Consider the following 14,995-nt stretch of genomic DNA (forward strand, 5'->3'; position numbering starts at 1 on the left):
ATAAGTAAGATGTTATAAGTGAGCTATTAAGGTTAAAATCTTTTAAATAAATGATCAGATTCTTCACCTTATATTTTTTAAATTCGAAAAAAAAGTACATCACTAAACGTCAAATCTACTAATTTCTATGTTGATTAAATATCGAAAATCAAGCCATGTTATATTCTATTCTATCACAAATCTTATTTATTGTCTAATTATTAACTTAATTAGCACATACGAAGTCAAGCTATCGGTAAAATAACAAAAAAATTAGTAAAAATATAAACGTACCGATCCAAGGACAAACTTTTTTAAATTTCTTCACTTTTTTGACGGACTATAAATTAAATTAAAAAAAAATCTAATTGGTCGAAAAATTTGACCAATATATCGATATTTTATTCGCGATATATCGAGACCGATATTGATATTTTTTCAAATATCGATATATCGATATTTTCTTTCAATTTCGACATCCCTATAATACGACACTTTGACAGTTTTGTACCTCGGAGAACCAGAACATAAAATGTTGGACCGGCCACAGTATTTTGATTTGGTAGAGACCATTATGCCGCATCCACTTAAAAAAGTCAATGACCTAATCTGCGGTGGTGTCCAGTGATGCCAGATTGGGGGGAATCCCCCCAAATTTGGGGTTTTTTTTAGGTGATGGGGGGAAAATTGGGGGGAACAATTTTTGGGGGGATTGTTGGAGGAAAAAATCTGGGAACAGACGGCGAAATCTAAGTACTATGATCCCGTTTTTACCCTTAGGTTACAACTTACGGAACCATAAAAATGATCAAGGAGCTCGCGAAGATGCTGATTCTGTAAAGATTGGACGCTATTGCCGAAATAGTGTACATTCATCGTATCCATTTGTGAAATTCCCATTCATAATGAACAAAAAAATTCTTTTATAATTTGTGGGGGGATTTTTCTTGAAATCCCGAATTTTGGGGGGATTTCGGGGAACACTTGCGGAGAAACCGAGTTGGCCGTCTGGCAACACTGGTGGTGTCAACTGTCAGCACAGAATACTTTTAACCTGGCGGACTGTCAGTGACAATATGTCAGTGTAGTGTAGTTACGATTTTGTAAAATAAATTATAAATTTTCAATTAATAATAGTATTATACTCAATAAATTGATAAATTTAGTGACCTAAAATGACTGAGCTATTACTTGACCCTAATATACGGCTATGGGTGTTTTTCCCGATAGTAATAATTACATTTTTGGTTGGTATCGTGAGGCACTATGTATCGATTATTTTATCGTCTCAAAAGAAGATCGAAATTCTACAAGTTCAAGATAGGTAAATTTATTTAGGTCCTATTTTGTTCTTTTCAATGCATGGGTTCGTGTTTTACGTTTTTGTTTCATTTTAGCCAGGTGATGATTAGAGCTAGGCTACTCCGTGAGAATGGCAAGTACTTGCCAAAACATTCGTTTGCCATGCGCCGTCACTGGTTTAATAATGAGGAAACTGGCTATTTTAAGGTGCAGAAACGGCAGTCTAATGCCCAGGTCAGTAAGAAAATGTATGAAGTAAATAATTCAAGGAGGGCTAGAGGCTAACTTGTTGCTTCCTCGTCTTAAATGTTGCTAACTCGGTCTCTATGCTAAACTGGTGGATAAGATAATGTTAAATTTATTTGTGAATAAACCAGTACAAGATGTAGTGTTAGGCGTCTATAATAATTTCTATTGAATTTAAAACATTTGTTTGGCATTCATCTTTTCATTCTTTTTGTAAGACTTGCTTAATACAACTGTTTATGTTACAGAATCCAATGACAGATCCAGGAATGATGACTGATATGCTCAAGGGGAATGTCACAAATGTTCTACCTATGATAGTTATTGGAGGCTGGATCAATTGGATGTTCAGTGGTTTCTTGACAAGTATGTAGATAAGTGTATAGATTTCCTCTTATTGCTGACACAATAGATTTTCTATTGTTATGCGGCAGCCAGGTGCTGGTGGTTAAATAGTATTTAGTGAACCACAATGATCAACTACAACTAAAATTGTATTTGAGTTAGACAGTTTAGAATTTTAACAGTTAGCTAAAAACTTAAAAAGTCACTTTAAAACAATGAATTCATTACTAATAAAACTTTGTAACACAAGTTATGTTCTGTTATTGTATACTTTATACCACTGTGTTTCAAACTGTGGGTCCCAACCCCCAGAGGGGGTCGCGAAGCTTCTGTAGGGGGGTCGCCAAAGGTTAAAAGGACTATTTTATTTAAAAAAAATAAAGATTAAGGATGCAATTTAACAGAAGGAAATCTTAAAAAATACATGATAAAAAAAAGCCAATGGGGGGTCGTGAAATATTTTGCCATGTCAGGGGGGTCGCGCCATACATAAGTTTGAAAACACTGCTTTATACAGATTATATTGTTAGAGATTCCCTATTATTATTTATAATTTTAAGAGGTTATTGACATAATTATCAATTTCAGCCAAAGTACCGTTTCCATTGACTATTCGGTTCAAACCCATGCTGCAGAGAGGTGTTGAGCTGACTCAGTTGGATGCCTCCTGGGTGTCATCTGCCTCATGGTACTTCCTCAATGTGTTCGGTCTGAGGACAATATATGCTCTAGTTCTCGGAGAGAATAATGGTAATTAAATTTAAGATACCTATGAATGTTCAAAAAATTGTGCATACTAAATGATTTAAAGTAAATTCTAAGCAAAAAAGTCCTGCAATTTTATACTATTACGACAAACAGTCGTAATAGTATAAAATTCTTATGGCAATTCATAATATGGAAAAGTCTTATTAATGTTTTTCTTTTTTTACAGCTGCTGATCAGTCCAAAGTAATGCAGGAACAGATGTCTGGGGCGGCTATGGCCATGCCTCCAGATCCAAAAGCAGCCTTCAAAGCCGAGTGGGAGGCTCTGGAAATTACTGAACACAAGTGGGCTCTCACCAATGTTGAGAGCGACCTGGTTGCCAGTTCTGAGGAGAACTGACATATATGCAAATGTCACTAGTACATTAGATAAATTAAATTCTGTTATCACTTTTAAGTAAAATGTTGTGTGGTTGAGGATGTCCTGTTACATTATTTATACAGCATTTATGTGTATTAAACTTATTGTAAGACCAGATGGTGTTATTACCTCTTTTGTTTATGTTACTAGCTCAAAAACTACCCTCTAAGTTTGGGCTCTAACTACATTCACATGTCAAATAACTTACAAGATTGCTACCTTTATATGTCAAGTAACTCTTGTCAATTTAACAGACCCAACTATATCATGGAACAGACCCAAGTCTTAACCCAACCTTTAAAAAGTTATAATATAAAAGACCTAAAAAGAAAAAAGTTATCAGAGCTGTAAATAGTCTTATTGCAGGAATAAGAGTCTTAGTTAAAAATAATAACATTTTATTGCCTTGGTTTTCAAATAAGAAAATACAATAACAATACTTTTTATAATAAAAACGTTTAGTTGTTTTCGATGTTTAAAAATGGGTTTTACTGGTACATTACTATTTTATAATTTCTTACCTATGAATAATAAAAACTAAGGAAACGTAACTCCAACGTTTTGAATTTGGTTCCTTTTCGCACTATAAAATATGGCAATAGCAACCATACAAACACTCCAATTTACGAAATAAAGCCGTTGACATTCATCGTCACTTCTATATTTACACAAAATTGTGTACCGAATACTGCATGTATTCGGTACACAATTTTGTAATTAAAGTATGCATGTATTCGGGTAACATTTTGTAGACTCGTGAACACATTTTTGACACAGTTACTCTTCCTTAGTTTTTATTATTCGTAGTTTCTTACAATAACTTTTAAAATGTAGTATTTTTTTCGTGGATAACCAATTCTGTAAAACATTGTATTATATTTGAAATCTAAGGGCACGCATATAGAGTGTGTAGCTTTTAAATAATACAATTTATGCAAAGAACTGAATTATATTGTACAGTCATAATTATTATACATACAAACATAATATTAAAAAGAGTGTCAATATTAGGTATGGAATAATTATAAAATCTACTACTTTAAAAAAGGCGCAGTTTTGTATTTACTTACATATAGCTTGCTTAACTTTTATTTAGTGCTCTCTTATATACTTTATTTACTTATTTTCTGCATTCAATAATGTTGACTTTATTGCTCATTTTTAATTAAGTATGTAAAAGCAGGTCGTTTAAGGCCTGAGATACAATAAATTATAATTAAATAAGGCATGCACAGTGCACTGGCTAGTTTTGGCACTGAACTTATTTTAACCATTTTTAGCTATTTCTAGTATTTAAATTTAAAAAAGTTCTTAAACCCTTTTGAGCTGGCTTGAAATGTTTAAGGGCAGTGTACATACATTTTTGAAAATTCAATATAATTATTCCTTTTAATTTTTAAAATTTGTGTGTTGTAATAGTTACTATGTTTTGCCACTTGGGGCGCTGTTTAAAACCGGTACAAATAAAAGCTAACGTCCTCATGGCGAGTGACAAATCTGACTCTTGGCCCTCCGAAATGAAACATAATAAACACTTAAAGTAATCATTTTAGTTGGATATTCACCAGAGCTGCGTTGCAAGATTTATATTTTAGGAAATCAATAGAAATAAGGCATCAGGTATAGTTTGCGCAATCCACGAAGACGCGCCCCACTACTCCTAATCGTTTATAGTATAATATGTGTGCAAGCTTTCGCCAATGTTTGAGTGTTATCGGTACACACTAATTACCTATGAGTGCACCACGAGTGCACGCTCACACTACAATAAAGAGACCAATTAAGAAAAAGCGTCACGGTCAAAGGGAAAATTACTCACCCAAAAAGTGGTGGGGCGCGTCTTCGTGGGTTGCACGGACTATAAATACATCGAGTATTTGCCTGACTCCCTCAGCACAGTGATTCTAATGGAAAACACATTCCTCGCACCTCAGCTCCGTTGAAAAGGCATTCATAAGTCAAGACCGCACTAGCCGTAAACTTACTGCAGTCGGTGCAAACAACGCGACCGCTCTAGAGCAGTCGGTCCCGACTGCTACTTGCGTGTCTAAACTTTGCGTCTAGTGTGTCTAAACACACTAGGCCGAAGTTACGCGGCATAAATTCCGCATGATTACGCCCGCAATGCAAAAAAAATATTATTTAAGTACATTGTAAGTAAATTTTTTTTTTTAAACAAATTTTCAACTTTTTTACTAAAAAGTGGCCCGGTACGAGTTTCTTATGCCGGTTCTTCTCACCAGGTTAGTTCCCGAACCGGTGGTAGGCAACATGTAGTTCTACGTTCTGAAAACATTTGATTCAAATTTATTCAGAAATAAAACAATTTATTTTTTATTTTTTATAATGTATTTTAAATTACCGATGGCACGCTATTCCGTCGCGCTCAGACCGTATATTGTATGCGTTTGACATTGCGGGCGGGAATTAATCATGCGGAATTTCCTCCGCCGCGTAACTTCGGTCAAGTGTGTTTAGACACTTAGAGGGCTTACAGACGAAAGGCACTTGTCTGCCGTCAAGTGCCATTCGCCTGTAAGAAGCCTTACCCCAATTTCACCAACGACTGTTAAAGTTAACGCTCGAATTAGTATCACGTTGTCTCTTTCGTTTTTCTTATGAATGAAAGAGAAGACATGCCTTATCAAGCTGTTAACACTAACAGACGTTGGTTGAATTGGGTCTCAGTCCAGATATCTACTTCTTGATGAGCTGGACGACGTCTTCATCCTGCACCTGATGGTGAAGGCCGACGCGCTGCGGCGAGTACTTGGTGCTGGTGCCCCACACGAGCGCGTACTTGAGCTGAGAGGCTAAAGTGCGGTGGATCGCGTGACACACGTGCTCCACGTTCACACCCTGTGGAGAGTGGGGTTGCATTGTTAGTACAGTACTCCCAAATGAATAATGCACATGCAAATCTTCGCTAATTGTCGTAATCACGGAAACACCCGAATCTGTGAAACGTAAGAGTCCCAAACAATGCACTTCATATTTTGTGTCACTTTTGCACATCGTTCAAAGGAATTAGAAGTAAATATCATATAGCCGGTGGCTGTCCGCTGACGCCGGTCCGACAATAAGCACTTATTTCCCGAACGTCGGAAGACGTCGCTGCAAGCGCTGTATTTCTTAAAGTTAAGTATAAAACAGCGCTTGCAGCGACGTCTTCCGACGCTCGGGAAATACGACCGTTGCCGAAAATTACGAAAATTTCTATGCGCATTATCACTTTGGGAGCACTGTAGATTGTTGTGACGAACAAACTATAACTACATCCATACTTCCATACTAATATTACAAATGCGAGAGCGTGTCTGTCAGTCTGTTACTTCTTCACGCATAAATAGCTGAACTGATTTTGCTAAAGTTTGGTATGAAATACCAAACTTTAGCAAAAAATAGAAAAATTAACGGTTTTCACCCTATTTTAGTGAATCGGAATTGGGGGCGTAAAAATTAGTATGGATAATGTACTATGTAAAAAAGGACTAGTCACTTAGTATGGTATCCCACATACCACTTTATCAACATTTTCCACTCACCCTCCTCAGAATAAGTCCCTCGTCGAAGTCCGGGGGCTGACCGGGCTTCTTGGTGTACACCCGGATGAGGGACAGGTACTCCCACAGCGTCTCCAGGAGGTAGTCCAGGTTGAGTTTCATGTTACAGCTGGAAATACACATTTTATAAAATATAAAAAGAGAGCTGACTTATAATAGCATAATATGGATAATAATTTCACATTAAATGTATTCATTAAACATGATTCTTGATTACCTTGCTTGTCAATGACGGCAATGTATTCGCATTTTGAAGATGCTGCATGCATGCATAATGGTTTTTAAGCTTTATAACCGCATTACGCAGTCACTTGTGAAAAGTGAAAACCCCTTATTGCATCATTTATATTCAGCCCTGGGCCTAGAGACATATTTAGCGACGGCAAGCGATTATCGTAAACGCCAACAAAATGTATGGATTTCAAGATAGCGAAGCGATGACTTATGTCAAATCGCACACATTTTGTTGGCGTTTACGATAATCGCTTGCCACTTGTCTAGTAGGGCTGTCTGCAGGGAAGTGGGCAGCGGAAGAATGTGAAAATAGTCACATGTCGTTACTGCCGCAGAAGTATTCAGGGCAATATTACCGGCAGCGCGAGTAGCAGAAGCAGTGATTGAATCTAATGACCCATATGTTACTATTGCATGATAGGACCTTATTTCACCAACGTCTGTTAGTGTTAACAGCTTGTTAAAATGTAATGTCTTCTCTTTCATTCTTAAGAAAAACGAAAGAGCATGATACTAATTCGAGCATTAATTTTATCAGTCGTAGGGGAGACTGGGCCTAAGTGTACCTGACGACAACGGAGTTGGGCTGGCGCGCGATCCTGTCCACCTCCTGTATGGAGATCTGGTCGATCTTGTTGTACACGTATATGCAGGGCAGGTACACGCGGTTCGCCAGGATCACGTCGATCAGCTCGTCCGCCGTGCAGTCTTCGCGGAACAGGACCTACGGGGTTTGAGGTTAGAAATTTAAAAAAAACTTGAGAGGTGTCAAGGGACACCCGGATGGAATGAAGCTAAAAAAACAAATACGAAGCCGCGAAACCCTCCACACTCGCGGTTCGCGACCTTCGCGGGCTTTCGCGCCGCGAGTGTGGAGCCGGCTTTATAAATGCAAGGAGTGCCTGTATTCTCTTTACTTGACTGTTTGTTAATCTATCTGTCTGTCTGTTGGTATCAGTGGCGGGCGGGGCAATGCCGAAATTTGATGTGGGCAAGATATATTTTGCGAGGCCCCTGATGGATGACGCAAGGACTGATTTCGATGATGATGTTGAGAGAAAGAATTTTTTGACACTTAAACTATAATTATGTACTTATAAATAAAAATTATTTACTTACAAAAAAAAAAGTATCAAAACTCGTAAATTCTTTTAAAAAATCCTAGTGGTCTAAGGCGCGAGGCCCCTCGGACCGCGAGCCGCCCGGTTGGTATACCCTTATATAGGTAATAAGATGTTTTTATTCCAGAGCGATTCACACGCAAAAATTGGCGCGTCAAAGATGCGGGCACGGGGCAACCTCTTATAATTTCTAAATCAGAGCGAAATGATGTCTGTCAGTCTGTTAACTTTTATGCACAACATGCTCAATTAATTAAAAAAAAATGATTTGGAGATACTTTAGAAAGAATAGTTCCTGCGACAAGTTTTAGTTTAAGTCTTACCTCCGCATTGAAAATCTTGTATTCATGAAGAATCATTTGGACCATTTTCTCGTCTACTTTTGTAAGCTGACATGTTGAGTTAAAAGATAATCCTCCACCTTTCTTAACCTGTAAAAAGTTTTTGAAATCAGAACAACCCAAGTAAAAAAATATTACATACAGTTATTTACTGCCCCAAGACATGGAAACTGAATAGCTTTGAACAAAATTAAATAGTACCTACTTAAATTAGATTTGGCTGTTTCCCTGTCAAAACACTCTAAAGACAAACATAAAAACAAAGTTAACAAGGATAAATGTATCAAAATTTGGCAGGAAGGTTTAATTGCACCCTGTATATAAAATTCTCGTGTCACAATGTTAGTTACCACTTACCATACTCCTCCGAAACGGCTTTACTGATTTTTACCATATTTTATATGTATGCATATTCAGTAGGTCTGAGAATCGGTTACTGGCTACTTTTTATATTGATAAGTGCATTTGTTGAATAAATAATAGTAAATTATTACAACTCGAGACTGACGGCGACCATTGTTTGCGCGACGGGATAGCGATGGACGTTGCCATTGTGCCATACTTATTTAGGGGAAATAATAAAACGAGCGAATAAAAAATTACTTTGCGACTGATGATGAACATACTGTTTTAATAACATGAGCGGTATTAATTTGACTAAGCGAAAAATAAACTAAACTAACGACTAATATTGATTTATAATAAAATGCAGAACAAGCTTACAAAATGCGGATTGCGATTAATCTATTTCAGATATTAAAATTCTATCCGAGCGACTGTATTACTAAGTGAGCGACTGGAAATACATAGCGGGCAACTTCAATATTAAATATAGATTCAATTTTTCTAAGTAAGGTTATTTATTACGAGCTACTAAAAAGTTCATTTTGAGCAAACTTTTGTGAGCCGCTTTATTAATGATAATTGGTTACTGATATTCTATTTGAGGCTTTATATTTTATATTTTGATACGTGTTTTAATGAAAACTACATATTGTTAAATACAACTACTTACATATTGTTAATACGACTTTTTTGGGTTAGGTTAGATAGCCGCCTTAGCCACCGCGGTTATTTTTTTGTAAACCACCCAGAAGTAGGATCATAATTGAAGCCAGTTGTTTTTTTTTGGTATAGGTCGCCATTAAAATTTTACCCATTTCTTTGACGTTTCGTTAAGGATTATAATTTGTGTAATTTATTTTTATATAACCCCCCCCCCCCCCCCCCCCCCCCCCCTAAATAGTTGGGTATGATTCTAAACTTTTACCGTTATAGAATTTAAGTTCCTACAAATAGAACAACACATAATATTTTGGGATCATCAAATCAAAGTATGAAATCCTTTCTATCTCTGTTAGCTACCACTTTTTTTCACATATAAAATTGTTGTTCCTCTTATCCAAATGAAGCTAGGTACTCACAAAAAATTTGCTTGATAGTAATAAAAAAAAATTGTTCTATCCCTGTCCGTAGTAGTCCCTGAATAAAAGTGTTTCATCAAATAGTTATTTTATATTCATTTTTTTTGTTTTAATGTGTGCTCATTAGTGTATTTTTCAAAGTGGTTTTTGGTATTCGAAACACTTCATTTAAGATAAAATGCCGCTCAGTATAAAAATTACATTTGCCAAATATTGAAAAAAATGCAGGACGTAACATTAATACTCAAACAGATATTAGGTCGCTCAAAAATTATAAAGCTGCTCATTTTGTATTTTAAGTAACTCAAATAAATAATTTCTAAGTTGCTGTTCTGTTAATTTCTCGTCACTCACTCTCAGTCGCTCAAATAGTAATTCTATAACCCAAATTTAGTAATTTTGACACCTAAAACTGTAATTTACAGTCACTCGATTAAATACTACTTAATATGGCAAAACAACGTTTGCCAGGATAGCTAGTAAAACTATAATTGTATGTATGAGATGATTTGCTTACAAACAAGATGTTACAACTATGAAAAGACATTTCCAATTGACATACCTTAAAATATATATTAGGTTTAGGTTTGTTGAGCCTGATGCCGACACTCTCCAACTCTTTTTCAAGCAGCTGCCTGTGCACGTAGGGCTTTGTTGCATCCAACATCATCAACACCAGGTCAGCGGTACGAGCTACTGCTATTACCTGTGGACGTATAGAGGTTAAGAGTCCGGGAGCCATCGCAGTTCTCATACAAACATAATGCCAGGATAATTTCCCATACGAGAATATTTACCATATTTGAGTTATTATTCAGCTTAAGATAGTAATTACCTAGGTTCCTATACAAAGATTCACTGCAAAATATCTACATACCAAAAAATATGAACGATTACAATTTAGTATGTAATTATTGTAATTGTTCATATTTCTGGTAAGTATGTAAATATTTTGCAGTGAATCTTTGCTGTACCTAGGTAATTACTATCTTAAGCTGAATAATAACTCAAATATGGTAAATATTCTCGTATGGGAAATTATCCTGGCATTATGTTTGTATGAGAACTGCGATGGCACCCGGACTCTTAATGTTACCATTTTTTGACAACCTCTGTGGCTCAAGTTGGGGATCGCGGGTTCGAATCCCACCATTGGAACAAAAAAGTTTTCAATGTTCCTGGGACATGGATGTGTATTAAATATGTGTATGATATAATAAAAATCTTAAATATATGTATAGTATAAAAGTATAAAATATATTTCCATTGTCTGGTACCCATAACACAAGTCCTTCAGGTACTTACCACGGGGCCAGGCTGACGTGGTGTGAAGTATCCATAGATATTATTATTATTATTTTGTTATGAGGTGAGAGAATGACTTAATAAAGAAACAAAAGCAACATTAATGTTGCATTTAAGTAGTTGCATTGGGGTACAGAGAAGATGACAATATATTTTATAATCACAAAACACATACTGGCATAACATTTATTTCTATTGTTTAACAGTTTTTACAATACAAACAACCAAGCCACATAAAAAGGTATTGTACAGCTCATTCTATTACATTATTATGGCGGTACTGTTTGTAAAAATTCCAGTGGGGTGCAAAGTTAACTCTCACTGGTTTTAGTTGCCGACCTGTGGCAGGCATCATTGTAGCATCCAGTCTAGTTGTTTCATTATTCTCATTAGTCAGATTATTTCATTATTACGAAAGCTGTTATACTACAGATAATACATTATTTTAATGCCAGTGTATGTAACATGTTCAACAATAGTTGTACAATAACAATATTGAATAAAAATATGATTTAATTTGATTTGCCATATTCACCTGTCTTCCTCTACCCTTGCCCTGGGCGGCACCTTCAATGATACCAGGCAAGTCCAGAAGCTGTATATTAGCTCCCCTGTATTCAATGACACCAGGAATGCATGTCAGTGTGGTGAACTCATAGCTCGCTGCTTCCGAGTGAGTATGTGTGAGCGTCGACAGCAGGGTTGACTGAAAATGTTGAGTTATTCCAGTGAATTATTGTGTACATTGAATTAAAGCAATTTTATAAAACACCATTATGTATAAGGAAGCTACTATTACGAAGTTTAACCACTTTCTTACTTCATAGTGTTACTACTAACAAATACACTTCTAAAAATGAGACAGGACGTACTAACTAAACAATTATTATAGTTACCCAATGGATTGTTTGTCTAACATAATAAAAAAGTTTCTTGATTGACATAGACAAAACATTGTATAACGAATAACTTCAACATCTTTCTACAAAGTGTGTTTTTTTTTCATTAAGGGTATATATTATATTCAATCCTACTAATATTATAAAGGCGAAAGTTTGTTTGGATATATGGATGTGTGGATGTATGGATGTTTGTTACTCTTTCACGCAAAAACTACTGAACGGATTTTAATGAAACTTAACAATAATATAGCTTATACATCAGAATAACACAGGCTACAATTTTAACCGACTTTCAAAATGGGGGAGGTGTTATGTTCGTTTTCTTATATTCAACGATTACTCCGCCGTTTTTTAACCGATTTTCAAAATTTTTCTTTTGGTATATAGGGTATCATCCCAATTTGGTATTATATTCACAAAATTGGTGATCTGATGAATAAGTAATCGAGGTAATAAATAAGTAATTGAGGGAACTCCTCAAAACTTATAGGGAAACATGTGGTGACTTTGGTTTCGTGAGAAGTATTCTAAGCATATGCTACCAACAAGTAAGATTTTGCACCGAGATATACCTGGTATACCGTGGTTCGGAAGGTGCTGAGAGAACTCCTGATTCTTTTTAGATACAAGTTTGGGAGTTTTGGCGTTGTTTTAAGAACAGAAAGCATATGCTACTATGCAAATTACATTCATTATCATCATCATCACTATCATATTATACCATTTCATAGTCTTTTAGATCGAGACTCGAGTTTGTCAAGCGATAATTAAAAAAAATCTATACCTACCTAATATTATAAACCTGAAGAGTATGTTTGCTTGAACGCGTCAATCACAGGAACTACAGGTCCGATTTTAAAACTTATCTCATCAGTGTTAGATAGATCATTTATCGAGTAAGACTATAGGCTATATTATATTATCACGCTAAGACTAATACGACCGAAGAAACTCAGGAAAATGTGGGGAAAACGGGGGAAATATTTTTTATGGGAAAATGTACGGTTTCTGTAAAATTCCTAATTTACGCGGGCGAAGCCGCGCGGGACATCTAGTCTTAAAATAATCACGAAAAATCTTTTTTCCTGGAGCTAGCTAATTTATCTATACTTTAATAATATTATAATTCTGCAGAGTTTCTTTGTTTATTTGAACGCGCTAATCTCAGGAACTACTAGTCCGATTTAAAAATTATTTTACTGTTGGATAGCACATTGATTGAGGAAGGCTATAGGCTACATTTTATCATGCTAAGACTAATAGGAGCTAAGAAATAGAAGAAAATGTGGAAAAAAACGGGGAAAATTGTATGAAAGGGCTTATTTGAACGTGCTAATCTCAGGAACTACTGGTCCGATTTGAAAAATTCTTTCAGTGTTAGATAGCCCATTGATTGAGGAAGGCTATAGGCTATATTTTATTACGCTAAGACTAATAGGAGCTAAGAAATAGAGGACAATGTGGAAAAAACGTGGGAAATTATATGAAAGGGCTTATTATCTTAAGAACTACTGGAGCAATTTTTATGTTATTTGGCAAACATGAAGAATAGACCATGTGAAGGAACAAAGGCTATTTTTTGCGGAAAAATGTACGGCTGCGTGAAATTCCTAAATTACGCAAGCAAAGCCGCGCGGAACATCTATATATAATAAAATCGTAGGAAAGTCAATTCTGTACATTGAATATTTTTGTACAATAAATAATACTTGGGATGTGATCTACTATGCTAACGCGGACGAAGTCGCGGGCAACAGCTAGTTCCTGTATATATAATACATTGGTGCTTGGGCATCAAATAAATACTATAGTGTTTAGATTGAAATCATGTTACAGTAGTCCAACTTACCTTACCCACTGATGGGAAACCAATAAGAGCCACTCTAGCATCTCCAGACTTAAGGACATCAAATCCTTCTCCTTTATCACTCCCCTTCTTAGATGTTTCAAGTAACTGTGACCTGTACTTCGCTAGTTTTGCCTTCAATAGACCCAAGTGGTATTCGGTAGCTAAAAGTATTAAAGAAAGGTTAATCCCAGTAAGTTTTTTGGCTATAGTTAGTGATAAGTTGATTAATATTGATATTTAATTAATAAGAACCTTTGTTTTTCTGGGTTCTTGCTATCTCCTTTTCGATCTCCGATATTTTATCTAGAATACCCATGTTTTATTTTTTGCCCTGTTACAAAAACACAAAGCAATTATTACAAATACAAAATGTATGTATTCTGGCAGCTATAACATTAACATCATATCACAAAACTACTAGTTTTTAAGTGTGTAAAAGTAAAAATCTTTTAAAATAAGGTTATCCGCTTTACGAATTTTTGTGGACGAGCAAGTTTGACAATTCACTGACACAAGGACATCATGTTGACATTGCATTTTTTTTTCATATAATGGCACTTCGGATATAACAATGGCCAGTGTCGAGTATAATATTATGGCGGGAAAACAATATTCTTTATACAATTTTTTCTATATTATCTTCAGGTCAGTCAGGTCTAAAGTCTAGTCAAAGTATAAGTATAAAGTCAATACAGTCAAGAAGTCAAGTCGGTCGATTCAGTAAAGTGGTAGGACGCTTTACTGAAACTTTTGATGGAGTTTTGGAGGGAACACAAAAGAGCACGTTTCTGGTTATTACATCACTTTCCTACACTTGTGCACGATAACGAATATTTAATGGTTGATATCCTACCAATATTACACATTAAAAACCCAGATAACACAATTTTAGGAAAATAATATAAAAAAACAACACCACTCTTTCACATTCTTCCAAAAACCCCATCATTGCATTGACTACGATCGGCTGTCAAAAGTTTTTTTTCCGTGTTAAGTCGGCACTCCATATAGGCGAACGCGTTGGCAGACGCGTTGGCCCAATGTGTAGAACGGGCGTTCGCGCGTTGGCCGTAGGTATTTAGACGTTGGCCGACGCGTTTGCAAGCTTGCCGCGCGGTGTCGGAAAGATCAAAGGACATTTGTCGCAAGCTTTGCGCTCCATCCACACATAGGCCGCGCGATCAGTTCACCCGGAGTTATAGTTATGATAATTATAATAATATGTAATAATTTAATAAATAATAAGTAGGTAATAA

The 14,995-nt window shown here is 35.8% G+C and overlaps 2 protein-coding genes across 2 annotated transcripts; one reads left to right on the forward strand and one right to left on the reverse strand.

The window, feature by feature from the left end:
• The first annotated feature begins 1,088 nt into the window (after nucleotides 1-1,088).
• Nucleotides 1,089-3,112, forward strand: LOC121732287 (ER membrane protein complex subunit 3). The gene is made up of 5 exons (XM_042122117.1): nucleotides 1,089-1,303; nucleotides 1,377-1,515; nucleotides 1,776-1,893; nucleotides 2,461-2,622; nucleotides 2,807-3,112. The coding sequence occupies exons 1-5, from the start codon at nucleotides 1,155-1,157 to the stop codon at nucleotides 2,977-2,979; spliced, it is 741 nt and encodes a 246-aa protein (XP_041978051.1). The 5' UTR covers nucleotides 1,089-1,154; the 3' UTR covers nucleotides 2,980-3,112.
• Nucleotides 3,113-5,625: 2,513 nt separating this feature from the next.
• On the reverse strand, nucleotides 5,626-14,234 carry LOC121732597 (developmentally-regulated GTP-binding protein 2). Its single transcript, XM_042122532.1, has 8 exons — nucleotides 13,992-14,234; nucleotides 13,740-13,900; nucleotides 11,524-11,694; nucleotides 10,246-10,389; nucleotides 8,242-8,349; nucleotides 7,364-7,521; nucleotides 6,546-6,672; nucleotides 5,626-5,859 (listed from the first exon to the last, which is right to left on the reverse strand). Exons 1-8 carry the CDS (start codon nucleotides 14,053-14,055, stop codon nucleotides 5,698-5,700), a joined length of 1,095 nt encoding a protein of 364 aa, XP_041978466.1. The 5' UTR covers nucleotides 14,056-14,234; the 3' UTR covers nucleotides 5,626-5,697.
• Between the last annotated feature and the right edge of the window lie 761 nt (nucleotides 14,235-14,995).

Source organism: Aricia agestis, chromosome 12, assembly GCF_905147365.1.
Source record: "Aricia agestis chromosome 12, ilAriAges1.1, whole genome shotgun sequence".
Taxonomy (NCBI): Eukaryota; Metazoa; Arthropoda; class Insecta; order Lepidoptera; family Lycaenidae; genus Aricia; species Aricia agestis.